The following is a 24,634-nucleotide window of genomic DNA, read 5'->3' as shown; positions in this document are numbered from 1 at the left end:
CTCAAGCTAGAGTCAATTCAGCGGAAGGCAACACGCCTTGCCCTTCGTGATTGGTACCGTCGGCTCGGTTATACGACAAGTTGTCTGCTCCTGGGGCTCCCTCAACTCGCAGACCGCAATGGCTTTCGTAGAAATTTCCGACATTAAATTTGTGAATAAAGTGAATAAAAAAATGGGCCAAATCGGGATTTTTTACGAATACGACAGAACATAACATTTTCGTTCAAAAAACGGGACCCGTTAAATACGGTACTTATGGTCATCCTCAATCTAACAAAATAACAAAAAAAAAATTAGCACAATACCTGTTCTAAGAAAGAGAAAAGGAAGAAGAGTGAATAGAGTGTAAGGATAGAAAACGGAAGGAGGCTAAGGGAGAGTTGAAGTCAAATAAATGATACTAACTGTTGAAAGACAAGAAAGGGATCATTTTAGCCAAATTGAGTGCGCCTCGGAAGACCAGCTTGTGCTCCTAAACAAAGTTATCCGTTTAGTGAGTAATCCGATCCTACAACTGAACCAGCTATGCATATGACTCTATATTCAATATTAGGACTTCTGTTCTAGTTGTTTGCATCACACTATTCCTCAACTCGCAGGTCGTTCATGTACCGAATTCCTTATAATTTTCCACACAAATACACAGTTTTCATATCAAAATGCTTGAGTTAGTACATGCATCCGCAACCAATACTTTTTGACATTCCGATTGAGACTTCAAATTATAAGTGCCTTTTCACTTTCCCTTCTCTCAATATGTCCGATTGGGGACAGAAGAGAATGCACTTCGATTTTCTCGACTCGTTCAGATTTGCCAATATCGATGCATTATTCGTCCTCATTCGAATCATCATACCACACTGCCAAATCTTTCATGTGGTCCGTCAACAAACACACGCCATTCTTATCCAGTATTGCCTTTATTGTTGGTTTGATGATTTGCTATTTCTGCTCAATTGGCCATTTCTTGCAGTCATGCTTGAAGTGTCCTCTCTCGCAGTGATAAACGATTTTTTTTTCCTTTTGATGTTACTACAGTTCTCACCAACGTCTTTTTTCCCTATCATCCTCTAGCTCACGACGACTTTTTTCATCTAGCAGTGCACTCTAGACAAAATTGACTTTTTCAATTTTTTTATTGTTTTAATTCGAAAATCGATTTTTTTTTCAGTTAAATATAACCATTCGGGTTACTCTCTTTCTCTTTACTTCCACGATTAGCAATACACCTTTTCCTTTCATTGTTTCGATCTGCATTGAATCCCCATCCCAAGCGTCACAGATAAGGCTTTAACCAATGAATACATTACAAAAAGCGACAAGTACGAAATTTTATAAGTGACGAAAGAGTTCATAAGGACCAAAGTCACATTAAATCCATTGTCTTACAGACATACGAGATTTCACTGGTTTGCTCAGCTTGCACCGTTTTTACTCATCGTTATATTGCCGTCTTTTTCTCGCAATGTGTTTCCTTCAAACCTTCAACCGATCATAGCGTAAATAGTCTTTTACCCTTCCATGTAAATTTAATTACAATGATCGTTGGTCAGATATACGGATATCAACACCATCGACTATCCCTCATTTCTCGCTTGGTTCTGTACTGTCGTTTTTTATTTGACATGGATAATTAAATCTTTATGACTAACCTACGTGGGGGACGTAGGGTGGGGGATTCACGACTAGCGTTTGCCGTTCCGGTCTGAAACTAGTAAAAAGTTCCATTCTCTTTGTAGGCCGTTCCGTTCCGATTCTTCATACAAAATCGTTCCGTTCTGTTCCGTTCATCCCGTTCTTTCCGTTCATTCCACTCCGTTCATTTCGTTCTTTCCGTTCATTTCGTTCCGTTCCGGTCTTTGCCGCTTTAATATTGTTAGCAAGGTGTTATCGTTCGTGCGTTCCGTTCTTTTCAAAAAACCGGTTTGGTCCGGCTGTTGCTTGCTGCATGCAAGATAACTGTTCACTCTTTCTCACACGCAGTATGTGTTGCCTGCGCACTTAGTGATGGCTTTGGCAAAAATCCGGAGTCGACTCCGATGCGACTCCAATAAATCCGGAATGGACTCCGGAGGTAGGTCCGCGCTGCAATATCCGGAGTCGTTTGCAATCGTCCAAAACGGCCCAGAGTCGTCCGGAATCGCCCGGAGTCGTCCGGAGTCGCCCGGAGTCGTCCAGAGTCGTCCGGAGTCGGGGTCGTCCGGAGTCGTTCGGAGTCGTCAGGAGTCACCCGGTGTCGGAGTCGCCCGGAGTCGTCTGGACTCGCCCGGAGTCGTTCGCAGTTGGAGTCGTTCGGAATCACCCGGAGTTGGAGCCGTCCGGAGTCGTCTGGAGTCGGCCGGGGTTATCTTGTATAGGAAGTCCGAACGACTCCGGAAGACTCCGAACGACTCCGGGCGACATCGGACGACTCCTTACGACTCCGGGCCACTCCGGGCGACTCCAGACGATTCCGAACGACTCCGACTCCAGGCGGATCTAGTGGTTTCATTTTGCCGGAGTTGGAATCGGATAATAGTCTGAGTCGGATCGGAGTCGTAGGTGCGCTCTTTACAGCACATCACTACTGCGCACTCTCACAAGCTCACATGAATATTCATCGCATCTTCGTCTCGTATCTTTTATACAAATCGTGTTAAGCGAATGTTATAAATTGTGTAAATAATTTAGCTTGTTTCAACTAAACAAATAACTATTATAACATTTAAATCTGTACTCATATTGGAGAACGGGTTGGAAGAGATGTAACATAATATGCGACTATGAACGACGAAAAATAAAGTTAATTTAGTTTTTATGCCAGAATATCCACCTGATCTTGGCACTCGGCTTGATTCCAATATTTCGTACTAACTGATAATAAGTAGACAATTAGTCAGTCTCGTACCACTCAATAACATCCGCATGGGTCAAAGCATCGAATGGATCGTGCCGATCGTGATCGTGAAGAAATGCCTTTTCATTCCCTAGTAAGTTTGGCTTATGAGCTCTGGGTCGGTTCTGTTGCACCCCAGGTTCACGTTCCATTCCTATTAAAAAATGAACTAGTTCCGTTCCGTTCCTTTTTTTACGGAACTCCCAATATTACTCACGACGCCAAACATCGCATTACCGCCTTAAACGCACTTCATGTGCCTTTTTCTTCACAACCCCTGGTTCGGATCCGCTGGTTAACACTTTAAGCGCCGCGACTTATGAATTAGTATGACGGCTTTGCTCACCGCTCAGCTTTGTATCAGCCGCTCAGTGATTCTCTTGAGTTAGGAAAGAGAGAACGAGAACGACATGTGCTACGCCGCTAATCGCAATGAAACAAAAGGGTGATAACAGTCGCACGAGAAATTGTCGCATTCATCACTCTCTGGCCATGCGCTACGTGCTCACTCGAAAAACTGTGCCGTCAGACCAGCGGTCAAAGTGTTAAAGCATTAACAGAATTGGGAAAGAAAAGCAAAAAGCCAATCTGCAAACCGTTACGGCTAAAGTGTACTCCATAGATACACCCCCGATGTATCTATAAAATCTCTCTAGACCTGACTGCACCGTTACGATACTAAAGAAACATTACCGTGTACCAGATCATGGTCATCGGGTCATCGCCCTTTAACTACCGGCGCCACCAGTGAGGTTTGCCTGACGTGTACTGGCTGTGTCCAACGCTTCATCAACAATGTATTGTCCATTGACCAATACATGGGAAACCGGCAATAATTAGAGTCTGTTTGTGAAACCTCTTGCTCAAGAAACCGAACTCCGACTATGCGCCTTCCTGGTTGCCCTTTCTTATCCTGGTTTGCAAGACCCTGACGTTGCCTACACGCCTCCTTAGATGTTATCCTCAGCATGTAGGCTGGAACGATAAGCACTCTTTGTCAAGGTATTCTATACCTACATGCAATACTTCCATGCCTGTTTTTCATGTGGAGAGCCCTTGAGCCCTCGCACTAAAAAAATAGAGTCTTGGCTTGAACCGTCGATAGTGAAACGCCTACGTTTGGCCCTCCAATCAGCTTCAAGGTGACTGATAATGCCTTTAATGCTTCGAGCAACTACACTCCAAGTGCCATCGTCAGCATACATGAACAATGCTTTCGACCGAAAAAGATTCATGTCTGAAGCTTTGCTTCCCTTTGATCGTCGAATCGGAGGCAAACAAACACCACATGTTCTCCAGTTTCGGGCAGCTGGCATTTCGAGCATCCAGCCGACGGCGTAAGCTGAAATCTACTGAGATGCGCCCTAAAGTAACCATGTCCCGACAGGAGTTGTCAGGTGGAAAACCATCTCCCTGTGTTTTCTCACAAATCATGCTTGGATGTTCGGGATGGGTCGGTAGACGATCGACCATTCACGGCACAATCCCATTGTTCCTGCCATTCCCGGATAGTAATGCAGCACTCTTCGGCTCGTATGCGATCGGCACTCAATACACTTCCCTCCCTTCTTCGGGTGTAAACCCGTTCGTCCTCCTTGAGTGTGAGACATATTGGGATCATGCCGGGGGTTATGTAAACTGCAGAAGTACACCCGGATTGTCCAGAGTCCAGAGCATTCCGATTTTTCTGAGTACGTAGTCCTCTCTTCCATGTTGGGTCTCCGTGTTTCAGATGGCTAGTTGAGACACACGTCAAAAGGACCTTCGCTTGCTGCTGTCTGGTGCCTCACCTGTTTGCAAGCATGTGTTGGAGCTTGAACATTGCATCTGACACTTTCTTCCCCGCATACTCAACATGAGCGTTGAGGTGGAGTCGATCGTCGATCGATGGCAAGTCCGTGGCCGCGCATTCACCGCTCAGTGTGCTCCAGCGCCTCAAGTCCGTGGTAGAGAACGTTCCAAAGAACCGGGCCTAGAATGGAGCCTTGAGAGACTTAAGCCGAAAACCGACGCTCCACAATGCCTCTGTTGACCTCGAAAAGGAGAATTCTTTCCGTGAAATAGCTCTTGAGGAGCATCCCCAGGTATGGTACTCCCATGGAGTAGGCACTTTCGAAATTCATACTGGTCGTTGGAGGGAGGTGTACAGGAACTGTCGATTGAGAATTAGGCGTTCCAGCATCTTCCTTTCCCCGTTCAACTCTGTCGATGGTTTTTGCGAAAATGGAAGTCTCGGAGGCTTTCCCGGCTTCGGTATTAAAACCAGCCGTTGCCTCTTTCAGCAAGCTTGAAATTCACCACTATCAATTCAACCCTGGAAGACGACCTTGAAGATCTCAGAAAATTCTTCAACTGCCTTCATGAACGGAATATTGAGAATTCCTATGGGACCATTCGTAAGTTTCCTAGCTATTGCTTGAATCTCTCCAGTAGTCACCACAGCCTCATCTTCGCTTAAGGAGGAACCCCATAGCGCCTCACCAGGCCAGTACATGGTCGGATGTAGAGTTGTGTCTCAAGTACCAGAACTGTACGATTCATTCAATTCATCCTAAAGAACGAACGACCTACGTTCATCTAATCTACGTTCATCGATTCTTTATAAAGCATAATGTACTGAGTTGGTCATCAATATAACGTCCTAAATAACGCCGCCAAAATAACGAACGTTATAGTACACCAGAACGTTCATTTCTCCCATACAAATATGAATGTGAACCGTATGACCAGGACGTTTACGAAAAGAACGACCTATCCGTCGAAATAAAGAACGTCCTAGTACGCTAGGTCGTTCATTCCCGTCATACAAATATGAATGTGAACCGTAATACCAGGACGTTCATGAAAAGAACATCCTACCCGTCGAAATGAAGAACCTCCTAGTACGCCAGAACGTTCATTTTCCCCATACAAATATGAACGTGAACCATATGACCAAGACATTCACGAAAAGAACGACCTATCCGTCTAAATAAAGAACGTCCTAGTACGCTAGGTCGTTCATTCTCGCCATACAAATTTGAATCTGAACCGTAATACCAGGACGTTCATGAAAAGAACGTCCTACCAATCGTAATAAGAGGTTCAATTAGCCTGCAGGCCGTTTCAAGTGATTCCACTGTAATTTGGGAGCCAAATGGTTGCTCTACTAGCACTGCATTTGGTAATATAGCGCCGTTTATCCGGGCTCATGGGGACTTGACCTCGCCCGCATATGCGAATAATGAGTCAAAGGATATATTAAATCACAAATTCTTGATTTTTGTTTGAAAATTATTTTATGTTTTGATACAAATTAACCAGTTTTTATTAACTTCATGTTTTTCCATTTCATAAAGGGATTCACGGGTCCCTCTACCTCCCCACTTTCTAAAAATGTGTTTTTTTTTAGAAGTCCAAAACCGAAGTCTCGGATCAACACCCGTGTATGTCAGTGTAGCATGCTGATTCCACAACAGATCCCTTAAGATATTGAAGGCATCGTCTTCACCGCCACCGTTAGCTTTGGGCCCGTTTAAAGCAACCGATCCCTCCCCGCCCGGCAACGCGAGAAGGTGGTGGTCGGACTTTGCTGGGCTGGTTCTGTACTGTTGCTCAGAGTTTAGATATGTACCAGTGGAACGTGAGACGATGTGTAACTCTCCTTACTATGAACATTCTTCTCAGTACCGATGATTTCTAACATTTTCTAAGGTCTGGTACGATTGTTCAATGCAAAAGTTTGACAGCTCTTTTACTTCCAACTTCCAGGTTTTCTGTGATCAATTCTACTTTCCGAAGTTTGAAGAACAAGATAAGATGCCGTAAGACGAAAGTAGATAAGGAACACATATTTCCAGTACTGGTTTGAGCGGGCTCTTTCCGACTCGCCGGACTCGTCCGTTTTCTCAAAGGCCGAATTCACTCTGATTGCGACTCCGATTCATTCCGGAATAGGATCGATCCAAATCCGGGAAAGATGGGAAGTTCACTGCAATTCATTCACAACCCAAGGCTGCTACTTTTTTATGTGTTTTCGGCAAGGTGGATTTAAAAATATCAGGTGGTGGACTCTAGTGCATTTTGAAAATTCGTCACTTGACGTAAGGTCCCCAGGATTCAAACTTTGTTTACATTTATTAAATTTGTTCATATAATTTATCTACCCCATTTTTTCGATTAAATATTAATAAAAATATTTTGGATAAATATTTTGGACTTCGCGAGTTCTTATCTAACATTAAAACATGGATTAAAGTGTGTCATTTTGTGTTATTTCGTGAATTTATTCTATAATTCATTGTGTTTTCGACATTTTTGATGATAAAAATTAAGAAAGCATTATTTTTTTCAATTTTCACTATAATTCCTCATTATCTACGAGCCGCATGGACAATTTACGTGAGATTAGAACTCTTCTTCGCAAGATTTTAATTTTCGTGCATAAACAAATCATCAAATCTTTTGTTAATATATCTCATTTTTTCTATAAAACCAATAAAAACAAAAAATGCACATAATAACAAAGAAATCTGTTCTATTTGCTAAGCTTTGTGTGCGGAAACCAATGGTTAACGGTTCAAAAATGACATAAAGTCCCTCAACTATGGCGACCCCCCAAAGGCCCTAATCCACCACCTGATATTTTTAATCCACCTTGGTTTTTCGGTTGAGTCAAAAACACTAAAAGTGAACTGTCTGTCGACCTGGTTTACTCATGCTAGCACAAATTTCGACGCCAAATTTAGATGAAAATTTGACATTTCATCATCGTCGTTGATATGAATGGTGTAAGTAGGGGATACAATATTACGAGTCTTTGAAAATGGTGGAGATATACAAAAAAGGAGGTCTGACAGTTTCTCGTCTGTGTCAAGGTACAGTAGTAAGCGATTCATTATAGAAATGGCGTTAGTGCTAAACGGATTTTTATTTGAACTATGGGGACAAAACGGCTTCTAAACGACTCAAGTTCTCTACCTAAACAAAATATAGAAAGACTTCGTTTAGCAGACGGCAAACGACTCATGCATTCTAAAAATAGCAAAAAGCTGGTGGCGCTCTCTGTTGGTGGGATACCCCAACCAGTTGAGCTTCATCGCTTGGAGGAGAGCTTTCTCATTTCCTCTGTACTGTTGTATGGTTTCGCATTGAAGTTATGCATCGCTAGAACTGCGATACGATATTTTAAATACTAAACTCCAACGGAAATCACCAGCACTGATGCAAGTGAGATTTGAGTAATGGTCGTTGGTGTTGATACCCACGTCCCAAGCGCCACAGATTAAGCTTAAACGACTGGAAAATTGAATATCCATAGAAAAAAATGAAAGCTCCACAGCTTCATTGGTTTGATCAATAGATGGCGTATTACAACTCATCATTATATTGCTATCCTTTTCTTGCAATGTGTTTCGACAAGTTTCATCTTATCATGACCTATATAGCCTTCTAACTTTCCGAGCAAAAGTCTATATGAATGGTCGTGTGGTCAGATACATGGGTATCAACACCAACGACCATTACTCAAATCTCACTTGCTTCAGTGCTGGTGGTTTCCATTGGAGTTTAGTATTTAAACAATCGTATCGCCGTTCTAGTTCTAGCGATGCACAACTTCAATGCGAAACCGTACAACAGTACAGAAGAAATGAGAAAGCTCCCCTCCAAGCGATGAAGTTCCACTGGTTGGGGTATCCCACCAACAGATAGCGCCACCAGCTTTTTTGCTATTTTTAGAATGCATGAGTCGTTTGCCGTCTACTAAACGAAGTCTTTCTATATTCCGTTTAGGTAGAGAACTTGAGTCGTTTAGAAGCCGTTTAGTGGTCGTTTAGTGGATTTGTGGCACTTGGGGTATCTGACCACACGACCATTCATACAGATTTTTGCTCAGAAAGTTAGAAGGCTATATAGGTTTCATGATAAGATGAAACTTGTCGAAACACATTGCAAGAAAAGGATAGCAATATAATGATGAGTTGTAATACGCCATCTATTGATCAAACCAATGAAGCTGTGGAGCTTTCATTTTTTTCTATGGATATTCAATTTTCCAGTCGTTTAAGCTTTACCTGTGGCGCTTGGGAATTCTAATAGCGGCACACCATGTTACTCAAACCTCCTGTTCGGCACACTAAGTCACCTTTGTATAGAGCTGCCATTTCTAAAAAGCACGGATAAACGGACAACCGATTAAAATGTGCCCGGATAAACGGTGCTCCACTGTAATTTCAAACAGCGCGCACGGCATCATGCTATTTGTTGCGTGGGAATTGGAATCTTTTTGACGTTTCCTATACAGTTTGACAGAACAAAGCTTTTCGAATGTCAAAGTACCAAGCTTCATTCCAAACGCTCCGGAAAAAGTTAACGCCAGATAACTGTCCGAGTTCGAGAACGAATTAAATCGAAATTGTATCCTTCCTCCGACAATTTGCAGTAATATTTTAAGTTTATTAATTTCTGTAACAAAAAATATACGTTTTGCTCACAAGAAAATATTGGAACAAACCAAACTTAACTTCAACCAGATGCAGTGTTCAAGAATGTTTCGATTGGTAACGATTGCAGATCCGTCCGGAATACAGCTTGCAGCTTTGTTGTAAGAGCAAACGCTGAAAAGTACTCGCATTATCAGTTAATCTTTTTTTTACGTAGAAGTGACTCGGTTAATCTAGTTATGCGTACGGCGTTTTGTTGCTTTTTGTCGCCTGCCGTACACTCGCAGTGCGAGTGATGAGTTGGACAATAGCGCCGCGCCGTTCGTTGCCGTTCCCGCGTCAGCATTGCTAGGGCATTGGAATTCGCGTCATTTGTGTTGCTGTTAGTGAATTAATTAATTCTTTCAACGTGAAATTTCACTCTATGCCAGTGGGCGGTCGTTGTTCTTTTGTAAGCCAGTGAAAAAGAAACAACCCATACGTGATTGTTCTATTCGCAGGTGCGCTTGGTTTGTGTTTGTTTTATTGCTATTAGAGAAAGTGGCGATTGTGCAAGCGTGCAAGGCATGGTAGATTTACCGGCCCCGAATAGTTTTGTTTGTATTTTGGATACGCATCGAAATAACAGTCGGTGAACAGTGAAGTGAGCAACAGCATCTCGAAGGTTGCATACGCATACTCTGCATAGCTGAAACACACAGCACAGCAGGCGCAGGATGGCACATCATCAAGGGCAAGAAGTCGGCGTACAGGATTTTGTACTGCTGGACGCTGTTACGCAGGACAAATTCATGGACAATCTGAAGCGAAGGTATGTTTTTATATAAATAAACCGCAGATGGGTGTGGGTGTGATACTTAAAAATAGAAATGGAATGCAGAGAAGATGTCTCTAAATCCAGTAGCACTGAAACTTTAACACGCTTGAAGAGACTGTGAAGAAGAATGACCAAGGGTACAAAGCAAAAATCATGACCTTATCGAAAAAAAGGTTGATTTTAATAGTAAAATTATAAATTTGACAGCAAAACCATTAAATTTATATGTTTTATTTGGTACTGAGAACAGTTAAATTGAAATCGTCTTTTGAAGCCGCCTATGTACAAGCTGTTTCCCATTTTAATGAAACACCGTGAGTGAAAGGATTGCCTTGATCAACCCAATAAGGTGATGTTTGAAGTAATCTTCAAACGTGCGTTTTTATCGCTTCCAATGTGAAGATGCAAGATGGTTGATGGATAAATCGATGTTGATTTATAGGCAAAAAGTTAATCGAACACAAAAAGTTAAGTCCCACAAACACCACTCGGCCATGGTGTTTAATTATTTATAAAATGTGTCATCTTTCTACCGTGTATGACTAACAAACCGGCCCTATTTGCATATGGCGTGTAGAGCATCGCCGCCCGTGCAATGCTTTTAAAAAACAACAGCACATTAGTCATCGATTATTGCAACCAGCGGCAATCACGTCATCACCGTGCAGTTAAACGCCGATTGAATTGACCAAGACGTTTCCCACAGCAACGAGGTTACGAATAAGTTGCCCTTTTGCTGAAAAATAAAACCACTTGCACTGCAAATCACACACATACACACCCGTATGCACAAATACAAATACCGATAAGGTGGCACGCTCGGGGATGTTTGGAAGTTTGAATCGCACAACACCCCGCATGGTCGATTGGGGGTGTTGATAAGAATACTTGAGGAAGTTTTCTTTTGGCCTTCGTGTTTCGCAAATAGACTACAAGTTAAGTGTGAGCAGCGCGAGCTCACGGAAATAAAACTAAAAGAAAGTAAACGCAAAGACCCGTTCTGTAATAATCCATTCAACAGCTGTTGCGATTGGGCATTCCAGCGATTGGTCTGAATGTGTGAATCATGGGTGAAAAATGGGATAAAACAGAATCACATATGTATTAGGCTCGAGTAGATCTCCACTCGCACACGCGGGTTTTATTTTATGTTTTCCAAAATGGTACAATCTTTCCACTGCTTACACACAAATAAAACCCCGCGGTGCGCCTTCACGTTGGCCAAGCGCACGGACCGTTTGAAGAACGCAAGTAAACATGGGCGCTGCTGGAGGATCCATCCTTTGCAACCGCGAACGCGATAGCACGGCGCAACCCGCTGACCGTCCGTTGCAACGTTTGAAGCACACGATGAGCGTTTTCTGACAAAACAATAAAAATATACAGTACACAAAAAACCCCTCCGAAGGAGTTGGGTGCGGATGGCAGTCGGTCGGATGTGGAGGGCAAGAAAACGTGCGGTACTTGAAGTTATTGCAGGATGTTTACCCTTTCAATCGTTGCCAGCTCCAGTATCTTTTTAGCACACCGATTACTCTTTATCATGTGGCCGTTTAATACTAGCAAGATAGCCATGGACAAGCGAACCTACCTAGCCTTCTTTGATTGTTCGATTGGTCTGAAAGCTCTCATCGTTAAACCTAACGGCGCCGGTTGGTGTTTGGAAGGTTTAGAGCTATGGGAGATAACCCATGGCAAAATTCAACCGATTATTGATGATTTATATGTCAATGTTTAGTAACAAATAAATAATTTAATAAATAAATAAGTAAATAAATAAATAAATAATTGTTCCATGCATTGATGAATAATTAATTTCATTCGAATTTACGGATCCATTCTCGATAATGAACCTTTCATGATTTATCATACAAAACCAATAAATGCTGTACTGTAAATTGGTCTATTGTCTTGCTTACTCACAAAACTCCAAATATCAAATATATCAGCAAAGCTGAACCGTGGATCGACAAGCGTGGTGCTGTAAAATCGAAAGACATTCCACCGTTGCGTGGTCGAGGGGAATCTTATCATTGGCCGCCCTGCAGATTACACGTGTGATTTGGCAATTGTATGACACAATGCGCGGAATTTGGTGTGGGTAAAGACATCAATATATTTTTTTTAGTACGATATTGATAATGATACGGTTTATGATTGATTGGAATGAACTGCTGACTGTGTATAAACACACAATGTTTCTTCAATCTGTGCCGCTGCTCGTTCAAGTCGCAAGTCGTTGAAGCTTCTCCATTCAATGGTACAAAAGCACGTATGACCAAGGTCTTAGCTGCGAGGCCTGACGACGACGAGGGTGGTGGCGATGATGTCAGCTATACAGACGCCGTCTACGGCGACCTGTGGTGGTGGTGGCGGCAGAGCGCTGACGCTTCGCGGCACAGGGTGTTGTAAAGTTGCTATCCATTTCTGCGTTCTGCCCATATCCCCATCATGTGTACGGCCTTCTTAAGCACCGTGGATTTTGTGCCATTGGTGGTAGTAAGACCACGGCTCTAGCGCGGCACGCGTTTCCTCACATATATAGGCCGAATGGTGACCCCCATCGTGTGTGTCCCCTGGTAAACGCTGTGGCCATATGTTGCAGACCAATCCATGGGGTTATATGTATGCGAGCGTATTGGTGAACCAAGGTGGAGGGCTCATTCTTCGAAAACCTTTTACATTAAGCTTGTAACGCTGCTTTGTATGTGTGACAATCGCCGACAATGATGTACACATGTGTATGGGTCGTAAAACAACTTGAGAAGGTGTGATTAGGATACAATTTTAGCCTTTTTTGTTAGATTCATTGGAAAGCATCATGAACTATTGACTATTAGTTTCACTTTTTTGGACAGCAAAACAAACGACATTTAAATAATTATAAACTCGATGAAAAAACAAAAAAGCCCATTCAATTATTCAATATAAAGCTGATGGAGACTCGAAAATGCATATGTAATAGCTGTGATGCCACTAAATATTTTTTTACATTTTATCTCAACAATATCTGCAATATGGGTCCGATTCCGCACAGCTGTCATATGCACGGCTTAACACGGATTAGAATGGGCCATGTATTGAAATCTCAAATAAAACTCCTTGCTTCGTCTTCAGGATGGATTAGTGCAGAAAATCAAAATCTGCAAATGAAAAGTATACAACAAAATTTAACAGAAAATTAACACACGTTTTAAATGCACTAAAACAAAAAAACTCCTTAAAAACGTGACGTTTAGAGGGTTTCTCTAGCCAGTTCAATACCATAAGCAAACAATTCAATCCCGTAAAATACATTTCAACAATAACTATGGAGACTCGAATGATCTCTCATTGATTGCTTTGTGTACGTTCGACAAACATTTGACAATGTTGAATTGGGATTTTACGGATTGGAAATGAAGCTTACAGTGTTGAGTAGGGTAGAAAAAACCTCCTGTTTGCACATGCCCGTCATGTGTTCAAGCCCGGAATGAACCGAGATCCTCCAATACGTAGAATCGACTTATCTTTACTATGAGTAATCTATAAGTCAGGAAGGCCTTGACCGGTAACGGCTTTTGCGCCATAAAGAAGAAAAAGATGTAAGAAGCATCTACGGGGCGTTGGAATGTAGAAAAATACAGTAGATGAACGCTAACTGGGTACTTTTTAACTGGAAGTTCGCTAACTGGAACTAACGTTAAAACCTGAAACATCTGGAGTCTCATGAAGGAAAATTAATCACAAATGTCCATTTTTCCCCACAAATTTGGGGTCTTTTGCCTACAATTGCTATTATCATTACACGAATTGCCATAATTGAAATCAACATAAATGAAAAAAGTGTAATCTTTTCGTTCAAGTCAACGCCAATGACAACAACCAATCGATCGAAACATCACTTCAGTTAGCGTATATTGTTCGGTCGAACTCTACACACATTAAATTCAATGTTTTGTTGTTCTTATTTCACCGAAAATCATCGACAACGGTGCAATTCTGCGAAAGAATTTAATGTTTGATAAAATGTTGTATAAGAGCCTAGACGATAGTGAATGTAAACTGATAACACCTGTAACTTATCGATTGTTTTACGATACTTTTGGTAGCATACATTGCCTAGAAAGCTTTGAAAAATATAGAAATTTGTTCAAATGATCGTGCGGCTGCTTGGAATTAGTACACTGCGGCTATAACCACACCCCTAAAAACTGGCAATGACTGGGTCAAACTTTGTCATTGATATTAAAATATCATAGATAAAAAAATATTTTTCACGAACATAAAGCCAGTACACGAGCTCGGTTACTAAAATACGATTTAAGGATAAGAAAACTCATTACAATTTTTACAATTCTTACACTGAATCTTACAAAATTTTGATATTAATTCGGTATAAAATATTGAAAAAATAATTGTGAGAAGGGTGTATGCAAAAAAATGGCAATTTCTTGATGTAAAATTTGTAAATAAATTTTGTGTCGCAATTTGTACAGCTTATAAAAAGCTCGTCAAAAATATTAAACAATTTCGACAAATGTATACCAATCAGAATTTTCGATGTAATAATAGTTGCAGAGAATGCAACAAAACATACATTAATGAAAAAAGCTTACGAAATATAAGTAAAATCAACCTTCTACCGTAATTTATTTAATTGCGCTTATAGAAACTAGATGGTCAAAATAACGTAAATTAGTTATTACTATAGCTACATGCATGAAAAAAAATAATTAAAAATGCGCTAAATTCCTATTTCTCCACAAAAAAAGCCCCATACCCACCGATATCAAATCTTTTAAAGGTATAGAAAAAAAACATGAAAACTAAGGGTGCGGTTAAACAAATTAGCCGCAGTGTATTACAATATAGCATGCACGGGAAATATAAAAACATTTATGAACACATGTTGTTCTTTTTGATCCTGATTTTATGTGCTGTTAATTGATGTATGCTTCAAATCAATTGGAAACATGTTTTATATGCATGAATTGAATATTTTTAAGTAAAAATCGAACATAATGTTTACTAGAAAATCAAATACTTCAAATGTAAATAAATAGAATGTGATTTGAGAAGTTTGTTTCGAGTCTTTTGAAGTCACACATAAAGAAATGTAATGAAACTGTTCGGGCCGGTCTGGTGGTACAGTCGTCAACTCGTACGACGTAACAACATGCCCGTCATGGGTTCAAGTCCCGAATAGACCGTGCCCCCATACGTAGGACTGACTATCCTGCTATGGTAACAAAAAGTCACTGAAAGCCAAGCTCACTTCACTAAGTGGGTACAGGCAGGCCTTGACCGACAGCGGTTGTTGTGCCAAAAGAAGAAGAATGAAACTGTTCGATTTTGGTCTGCACATTTTAATCTAATGTTTTTGTTATCGTTTATATGAAGTCTACGAAGGCCTCTGGATGCTATTGCTCTTGAAAACAAAATTTAAGTTCAGTGATGCTTCCAGAGTTGGGATTCATAATTCCCAAACAACTCATGTAAAATAACAACTCATGTTTGCTAATTCAAATTAACTAGAAGGTAACCAACTGTTAGCTCAACAGCTATTTTCTCAGAATTTTTATGCGTAAATATCTGTACTAAACTGTATTTTGTTGGTGCTGATGATAATTTAAATAAATGTTTGTCAATGAAATAGATATATCATTACATCTCATGATGTCATGATGTATGCTATGTATTGTGAGTAATCGATGTCGGCTTGTCTTGTGTCGTATGTGTGCTATATTGACAGCGGTCAAACCGAAGGAGTTAAGATGAACAATAACTACGACGTGGAATAAATGAAACGAACTTTTGATGATCGTTCCTCATGTATTGAACGTTTGGTTTTAATTTTACATTGTATATATTATTTCAAAATCAATTCACTTCCCTTCTGAAATAAATTCACTTCAATGATCGTAAGAAACATTTGAGAATCTTTCAGATATCTGCCCCGCAGTCTGTAAAATTACTCTAGTCTGCCGCTTTTCTTGAGTTTGTCAACCCCGGCTCTATTCAATTACCAATGAAATTTTAGCGGTAAAGTAAAAATGAAAGAGAATGGATTTGAAAGAAGACAGACATTTGATTTGATGAACTCTGAAATAAATTTATAGATATATTTTGATACATTTTGTCGAGTTAGATAGCAAAGTTTTTTCATACATGGTTTTACTTTTAGTCTACATAGGAGATAGCAAATTGCTACTTTGTAATTGTGTTGGAAACTTTCCAGTGTTAGACAATATTAGTATATGCTATTGCATTTTGGCGTTCAATACAATGTTTCATTCTACCATTTCGATAATTGGAGTGCATAGTTTGACCGATCAATAATATTAATCCTTTTAATCGGGTGTAATGAATAAAGATTGGTTTGTATTAGAACGTATTCAACGCGGAAACGCGCTGCAGAAATAATGGATTCAACAAAGTGAATAAATATGAACGTATGCTGGAAATCGATTTGGTGTTTTAATTGCATTTTTTCATATTTTTGGACAAACATGTTTCACACTATCAGTTAGTAGAGAAAAAAAGACAAAGAAAATAGTGATATTCTTTTTTCTTTTGTTAATAAATGCAGAATAATTGTTAATAATTGAGTTTGGATGCGATGTAAGTTACATAGCAACAACAAACGATCCTCGAGTTCGTTTTTTGCTATGTAAGTTTGTTCCATGATCCTCGAAAATCTAATTCAAACAGAAGCATCATCAACACGCTGAAATTTAATGCAATTGCAATGCAATGAGTACATATTCAACAGTTTATACGTTTCGATTGCCACCATAAACGATAGTTTTTATTTTTATTGTTGCATGGATAACAATTTAATTTACATCTACCTTGACACGGTCTTAAAATGCAGGTTCGCTAACGGACCAGTATGGATGGGACGAACAGAGCAAAGCTTTCATCGGTAAAAGTTGCGCAATGTGTTAGCAACCGTGATGAAGCGCTCATCACAGTACATTGCGCCATAAAGCCTAAACAACGCGAACGACGTCACAAGAGACCGCAGACTGTTTGTAATTTTTAATTAACCTCAACGGGTTCCGTTTTCCACCGTACGGTGCTGAGGTGCGGATGAGCACCGATGTTACAGCGGACCCGAACCGAAGGAGTGTATCATCGGTCTGCTTTCATAATCCATAATTGATAACAATTCAACGAAAGTGCGATAGATAATGTGCGCGGCCCACAGTGAAAGAGAAAGGTCAAATTTGTGCATTGATGATGAGCACGAGATGAAATTTTTAAACCGCCCAGTTTTGGTGTCTCTTCATCCTTCCTTTTCCCGCTTGACGTCACTGGAGAGAGAGGGGGCCCGTGGGCTGTTGGGCTGTTGAGGGCTATGGGCTGTTGAGAGTGACTAACCGAGATATACTCCATTGGGCGGCAAAGGCACCGGAGGTGCCAAGACAGCCTCTTCCTTAAATGAGTCGGATGGGTCAAAAAATTCGCGGTTTTGTGTTGTTGTTATGTACTTTTCCTCTAGCAAGTAAGCAGTTCGATAATCAGCAGTTACATGTGATACGTTCTTCTCTGCTTTTCCTTTTCACAGGTTTCAGGCCGGCAAGATCTACACATACATCGGGGAGGTTTGCATCTCGGTGAACCCGTACCGCGAGATGAACATCTACGGGCCGGAGTACGTCAACCGATACAAGGGGCGGGAGCTGTTTGAAAATGCGCCCCACATCTTTGCCATTGCCGATGCTGCCTATCGGGTGCTGAAGCAGCGCAACAACGATACCTGCATCATGATTTCCGGCGAATCGGGTGCAGGCAAGACGGAGGCATCCAAAATCATCATGAAGTACATAGCGGCAGTTACGAATCAGGGAAAGCAGGGTGAAATTGAACGGTAAGCCGGCGGGGACCGGGATCGCATACCAGCACTCTCGATAGTAATGTTTTGCATTGCAAAACTGTTAACCTTCTCCTTCTGCTTAAATGCGCGTAGTTTTGGCTCTCTCATTATGATGATGGTTTACGTTGTGTGTTGTTATACATTGCTGGAATTTAGGAGAGCTTTTTACTTCTTCCGAGTTCCGAGCTGCTAATGCGAAGCATTAGAATTAAGTAATTTCTCGGCCGCGTAATGTTTATATGAAATTTCAAATTCAATTGCTCTTCTATGTTGTAATACCTCCTTGGGCATTTTTATCCTAGGAAGAATAGGCTTCATAACAAGGTTAAAATATGCTTTTAGTCTTTGTTGGGGGGTGTAGGACCTTTAAAGCGTATGGTTTCGCCAGTCGCCGTTAATAAGCGGCAAATTGAAGGTTCCACAGTTAATTGAGTTGTTTTAAAACCACCCAGCAACTTTTTGTGAGTGAAAAGTTGTGCTTACATCACAGCGAAGACGACGCTCCTTAAATGATGGCAGGGACATGCGAAAAGCAATTCCTTATCGCATGGCACAACTTCGGAAGCACAACAAACCTGTTTGAGTAATATGTGCGCGGAAAATGAGAGTGATACTTTGTAAAGTTTTAATCCTGCTTCCGGGTATGTTCACTTGTTTCGTTTGATGAGATGAAACTGTTTCCTGTTTTAATTTCCCATATGTTTTTTTTTACTTGGATTGCTTCTATTAACAAAAAGGCTCCTTTTGCTTTCAACAACGAACACACATTACGATGCCAGTGAATGAAAAACTGTTTACACATTGTTGATTATTTGCCAATTATCGTTAGGCTTTTTTATTGAAAAAAAAAGCGTAGTTTATTCCAGCATGCCGCTAATTGGCGTGGCAAAATGCTAATTAAACTTTTTTTTCTCCCTCCCATTCTTTTCCATGATGGCTCGCACTTGCAATGTTTCTAGACTTTTGCGTAAAGTTGTTCCACTCAGTAACATTTGAAAGTTTATCGAAATTTGGAGCATGGCTTTATTCTTGGTTTATTCCGGCCGTGTGGTTAAGCGAGCATGAGCGGGAGTTAAATAAAAAGTTTCAGCTGTTGGCCGCGCGAGAACTTTTAATACTTTCAATTTTACGCTCTTTGAACACTTCACAAAACAAATTCTGTCTTTATCGCAGCTGCGTGAATTGGAAAGCCGAGATTTATCAGCATAATGTACTGTTTGCAGAATGTTTCGTTATGGATTGTATTGAAAAGCAAAAAAGATAAACCATATGCTAACGAAAAGGCACAATGGAGGTACCTTCTGTGGTACGATAATTTTCTCCATTGTATTGCTTCATCCCACAAAAAAAAAATCAAGTTCTTTGACAAAATCCGAAAAGAATCATTCTCAATCAGGAAAAATGAATAATCACGAGTTTGCATGACTTTTGAATGATTCATAAAAAAACACTGAAAATACTCAACACATCTAAAATGGTTCAACATTATCAAGAGTCCCAGTATTAATTTCGCACATTGTTGCACATTATTCGCTATTTGCAGGGTTAAGAACGTACTAATTAAGAGCAATGCAATTTTGGAGTGTTTTGGAAATGCGAAAACTAACCGCAACGACAATAGCAGCCGTTTTGGGAAATACATGGACATCGAGTTCGATTACAAAGGGGATCCGGTGGGTGGCATTATTACCAACTATTTGCTGGAAAAGTCCCGGGTCATTCAGCAGCAGAGTGGCGAACGAAACTTTCATTGCTTTTACCAGGTATGATTTATCGATACGAGAACAACCAGCATGATTGGTTGGGCAATTCCTGCCAATATTAATTACATAGATTCCATAATTGTGTGCCAAACAATCATAATGATATCCATGTACAATTGCAGCTTTTACGTGGCGGGGCTAACAATGAGCTGCAGCAGTACAATCTAGTAAGAGATCCGGCCGCTTATCATTACACAAATCAAGGAAGTACGGAAATCCTGTCGGAAAAATCAGACTATCGAGCGACGACCGGTGGTCTGCAGGCACTTGGATTTAGTGCGGAGGAGATTTCTATGGTATGGCGCACGGTGGCAGCAATTCTGCATTTAGGAAATATTGAATTTAAAAGTAAGCATGCCAATGAATTGTCGCATAGTTTGGGGGAAATTAATAAATGGAATTTGTGTTTTCTTTCTACCTTTCAATCATAGTGAAGGATGAAAAGATTACTATTGCTAACGGTAAGACGCTAGCAAACGTTGCCCAATTGCTGCAGGTGACGGCAGAGGAAATGCGTGCTGCCCTGACGGAGCGTGTGATTGCAGCGCGGGGCGAGATCATGACTAAAAGCCACGACACGAAGCAAGCCGAGTATGGGCGAGATGCGCTTGCGAAAGCGATCTACGATCGTATGTTCACTTGGATCATACAACGCATCAACAAGGCCATCGTAGTCCCAGGCAGTACCACGCAGAAGCGGTACAATAAAGTGATCGGCGTGTTGGACATCTATGGGTTTGAAATATTTGACCGCAACAGCTTCGAGCAGTTTTGCATCAACTATTGCAACGAAAAACTGCAGCAGCTGTTCATTGAGCTGGTGTTAAAGCAGGAACAGGAAGAGTACAACCGGGAAGGAATTGAGTGGACCAATATTGAGTATTTCAACAATCAGGTATGTTCGCATGCGTGTGCGCTTTCGAGCTCATGATTGTGAATTGGAATGTAATGTTAATTGGGTATTCATTTTTTTCCTAGATCATTTGTGCCTTGGTAGAACAAGCTGACAAGGGTGTTATCGCAATCATGAACGAGGCGTGCTTGAATGTTGGCAAAATTACGGACGAAATGCTATTGGGCGACATGGACAAAAAGCTCTCCCATCATCCGCATTATAGCAGCCGCCAGCTGAAACCGATGGACAAGGAATTGCGCCACAAAGAAGACTTTCGCATAACGCATTACGCCGGCGATGTAATCTATTCGATTAGTGGGTTCATCGAGAAAAACCGCGACACATTGTTCCAAGATTTCAAGCGTCTGCTTTACGGTTCGCATGACAAGGTGATCAGCTCGATGTGGCCCGAAGGTGCACAGGATATTGCGAAAACTACAAAGCGCCCGCTGACCGCAGGAACGCTGTTCCAGAAATCGATGGCAGAGCTGGTGGCCACACTTTTGCGCAAAGAGCCACTGTACGTACGGTGCGTTAAGCCGAACGACATCAAGAGTCCGACCGTGTTCGATGATGTGCGCGTGGAGCACCAGGTCCGATACTTGGGCCTGTTGGAGAATGTGCGTGTACGAAGGGCCGGCTTTGTGCACCGTCAGCGGTACGACAAATTTCTGCTCCGCTACAAAATGATTTCCCAGTACACCTGGCCAAACTTCCGCGGTGGCAACGATCGGGACGGCGTGAAGGTGCTGATGAACGAGAAAAACTTTGGCCACGATGTGCGGTTTGGTAAGACGAAAATATTCATCCGTTCGCCGCAAACGCTGTTTGCGCTGGAGCAGCAACGGAACGACATGATACCGCACATCGTAACGCTGCTGCAGAAGCAGGTGCGCGGTTGGATCGCGCGCCAGAAGTACAAGAAGATGAAGGCGGCCCTGGTCATCATGCGCCACTATCGGAAGTACAAGCTGAAGAGCTACGTGCAGGATTTGGCCGTGCGGTTCCGCAATGCACGTACGCTGCGTGACTACGGCAAGGGTATACAGTGGCCCCAGCCTCCGCTTGTCGGTCGGCAAGCGGAACGGCAGCTGCGGATGCTGTACTCTCGCTGGCGCGCCGCAATGATCCTACGCAAGTATCCGCGGGAAGAGTGGCCCCAGCTGCGGCTGCAGATAATTGCTGCCAGTGCGTTCCGCAAACGGAGAAAGTGCTGGGGCCACGATCGCCGCTGGCTAGGCAACTACTTGTCCATTGTGGCCGAAAACAGTAACTACTCGTCGTACAATGCGAGCGTCCGTAATATAAAGAATGTGGACAACTTTGATACGATCGTGTTTTCGGCGTTTGTGAAAAAGTTTAACAAATGCAACAAATCGGCAGACCGTGCGATCATAGTGACGGACGGAACTATCTACAAACTGGACGGGCCGAAGAACAAATTCCGTAACATGAAGCGAACGGTTGCTATTAGAGAGGTAAGATCATCATCATGGGATCTTTGCGCACAACATAAACTAACGATAAATTGATCTTTCCTCCAACAAGATCACATCGATCAGCGTTAGCCCGGGACGCGATCAGCTTGCAGTATTTCATTCACATCATAATAACGACCTGATCGTATCGTTGCAAGGCGAACATCAACCGTTGAAGGAAGATCGCATCGGAGAGTTGGTGGCACATGTCATTAGGCGATACTTTGCGTAAGATCACTCGCATTTTATTTTTGTATATCAGATGATAGAGAAGATTAATGTCCATTTTTTCATCTTCTGTAAATAATTGTAGCATCTGCCAGCAAGAACTACCAGTGAATGTGGCGTCAACGATTCCGCTGCGGCTAGGCAACAAATCTCGCTCTTTGAGTATCGAGGCTGCCGCCGGTCAAGATATGCCAGAATTTACCCATGCCGGTACATTCATCATCTTTAAGGTGCCTGCAGCGTATGCCAGTGCCCAGGAAACGACCGAAACTTCGCCCAATACGTTACCACAGCGATACTAAATAGAATGATAAGAGAGAATAGAGTGGAGAGAGAGAGAGTGAAAAAAAAACCGACAAGCAGAAGTGCCATTAATTAATAGTGAAGCGACGATAATCCAGTATCCATCCTTTCCAGGTATTGACAACAGCATTAACTAAATTGACACACATATGTTTGTAATGGTGCATTCCACACATTTGACTTTGACGGCAACGAAAACGGATGAACCGATTGTGATATTGGAGTTGTGCTTGGTGACCGCGCTATGACTTTTGCATGGATCATTGAACGGCATTTTGATGTTACTTATACCAATCATTCAAACAACCACTCCGACAGCCGGCGGCAGGAAGGAAGTAAAGTGATCGAAGGAACAAATCAACGTTTGCGGGGCATCCATTTTCATGGCTTAACGTAGTTTTCAATTTTTAAACTTTTTTTTTGATTATTAGCATGTAAGATGTTCTTAAAGAATGCTTAGGAAGCTGTATTTCGTTTTTTTACAACTTTTGCTGTACTTATTAGCTTACAGGGCGGCACATACTTGGTCTGTGCTGTTTCTGCAGATACCGCAATTTGTGCCTTTTTAAAACGTTTCCAGAATGTTGGAATGGCAATAAAAATATAGCATTAAGTGATATGTATTTCCCCCCACGTCAATTAGAGATCCTTGAGCATGTCTGATGCCGGAAGCGGAAACATGTTTTTACACGAACCGACAAGAATAAATCATGATTTTAACATAGTGGGATGTGGTTTTTGCTTATTGTGCGGAAATAATTTGCAATCGGCATTAAATACTACACCATTTGTACAATAGTTCGTACTTTTTAGAGTATGTTTATTACAAAATATACTTTATAACAACACAATGGCAATGCGAACGATAATCATGCCCGTTGCAGCAACTCAATTAGTGCCGGTCGATCCGAAACCTCCCGCTCCACGCTCCGTATCGGTAAGCGTTGGAAGCTCTTCCAAATCCGGATAAGCTATTTTCTCGCAAATAAACTGTGCGATGCGATCCCCTTTCTTAACTTCAAAGTTTGTCTCGGAATGATTGAACAGTACAACTCCGACGTTACCCCGGTAGTCCTCGTCGACGACACCGGCGCCCACATCGATGAAGTTTTTCACGGCCAAACCGGAACGTGGAGCCACCCGGCCATAGCATCCTTCCGGCACCTGGACCTGGATGTCGGTCATCACGAGCTGTTTGCCCCGAGCAGGGACCGTGTAATCGTAAGCGCTGAAAACGATACGAAATGAGGATTCTCTCATTAGATCGGTTGATGGGATGCGTTGTTGATCGTTTCATTACCTTCGGAGATCGTAGCCCGCTGCCTTGGCGGAACCTCTCGTTGGCGCAAAAGCGTTTTCGGTGAGTTTAGCAAACTTGAGCACGCACTTTTGTTCTGGCATTTTTGGTTGGAAATGTACTGCTGCTGCGGTTGTAAAAATGAACTGGCGTGAAACAACAGATGCGTGACTATTGGCGCGAAAGCAATGGATTGGTTTGACAAGCTTGAAGAGCCACATAGTGCTACGACCGGACATTGTTGAGGAATGAAAAGAAAAAATTACAAGGGTTATATCGATTGGTGCAAAATGTGTTCAAAACTCAAAACTTTAAAAAAATACACAATAAAAAAAATCATGTCAGTGTTTTTATAATAGTGATAAGTACGCCGGATTGAATGAAAACTGATTTAACGCATATTGACTCTATGACCAATTCCATGTACAATACGCAATCATAGTGCAATGCTCGAGTTTGTAAAGAAAACAACTGTACAATTTATGTTTTCAAGTAAAACTACACGATTGGCAAGTTGTTTAAATTGGCCGTTCAGATTTGAATAGTCGAGTAGTGCAACGGGTAGACCAATCCTTTGAAAATGTTATGTTATTTTTTGAAAATGTGTAGTTTAACCATTGACGGTTTAACTACGCGGAAAGTGCGCGTAAAAATGTATTTGTGTAATTTGGAGCACCGTAACTTGCATTTGCGCA

At 41.7% G+C, this 24,634-nt stretch overlaps 2 protein-coding genes across 3 annotated transcripts; one reads left to right on the top strand and one right to left on the bottom strand.

Annotated features, from left to right (window-relative positions):
• Positions 1-9,201: 9,201 nt before the first annotated feature.
• Positions 9,202-23,366, top strand: LOC1279578 (unconventional myosin ID). Of its 2 annotated transcripts, none has more exons than XM_061660884.1 (9): positions 9,202-9,295; positions 9,798-10,108; positions 17,667-17,969; positions 19,519-19,738; positions 19,861-20,086; positions 20,170-20,633; positions 20,717-22,111; positions 22,182-22,339; positions 22,425-23,366. In XM_061660884.1, the coding sequence occupies exons 2-9, from the start codon at positions 10,014-10,016 to the stop codon at positions 22,639-22,641; spliced, it is 3,078 nt and encodes a 1,025-aa protein (XP_061516868.1). In that variant the 5' UTR covers positions 9,202-9,295; positions 9,798-10,013; the 3' UTR covers positions 22,642-23,366. The 2 variants fall into 2 exon arrangements, with proteins under 2 accessions (XP_061516868.1, XP_061516869.1); XM_061660885.1 differs by lacking the exon at positions 9,202-9,295 and adding an exon at positions 9,456-9,679.
• Positions 23,367-23,445: 79 nt separating this feature from the next.
• On the bottom strand, positions 23,446-24,184 carry LOC1279577 (deoxyuridine 5'-triphosphate nucleotidohydrolase). The gene is made up of 2 exons (XM_319329.5): positions 23,943-24,184; positions 23,446-23,870 (listed from the first exon to the last, which is right to left on the bottom strand). The coding sequence occupies exons 1-2, from the start codon at positions 24,176-24,178 to the stop codon at positions 23,531-23,533; spliced, it is 576 nt and encodes a 191-aa protein (XP_319329.4). The 5' UTR covers positions 24,179-24,184; the 3' UTR covers positions 23,446-23,530.
• Between the last annotated feature and the right edge of the window lie 450 nt (positions 24,185-24,634).

The sequence above is a fragment of the Anopheles gambiae genome, chromosome 3 (genome assembly GCF_943734735.2).
Source record: "Anopheles gambiae chromosome 3, idAnoGambNW_F1_1, whole genome shotgun sequence".
NCBI lineage: Eukaryota > Metazoa > Arthropoda > Insecta > Diptera > Culicidae > Anopheles > Anopheles gambiae.
Note: the sequence above shows the minus strand (reverse complement) of the source record. Positions and strands in the feature narration are given on the sequence as shown.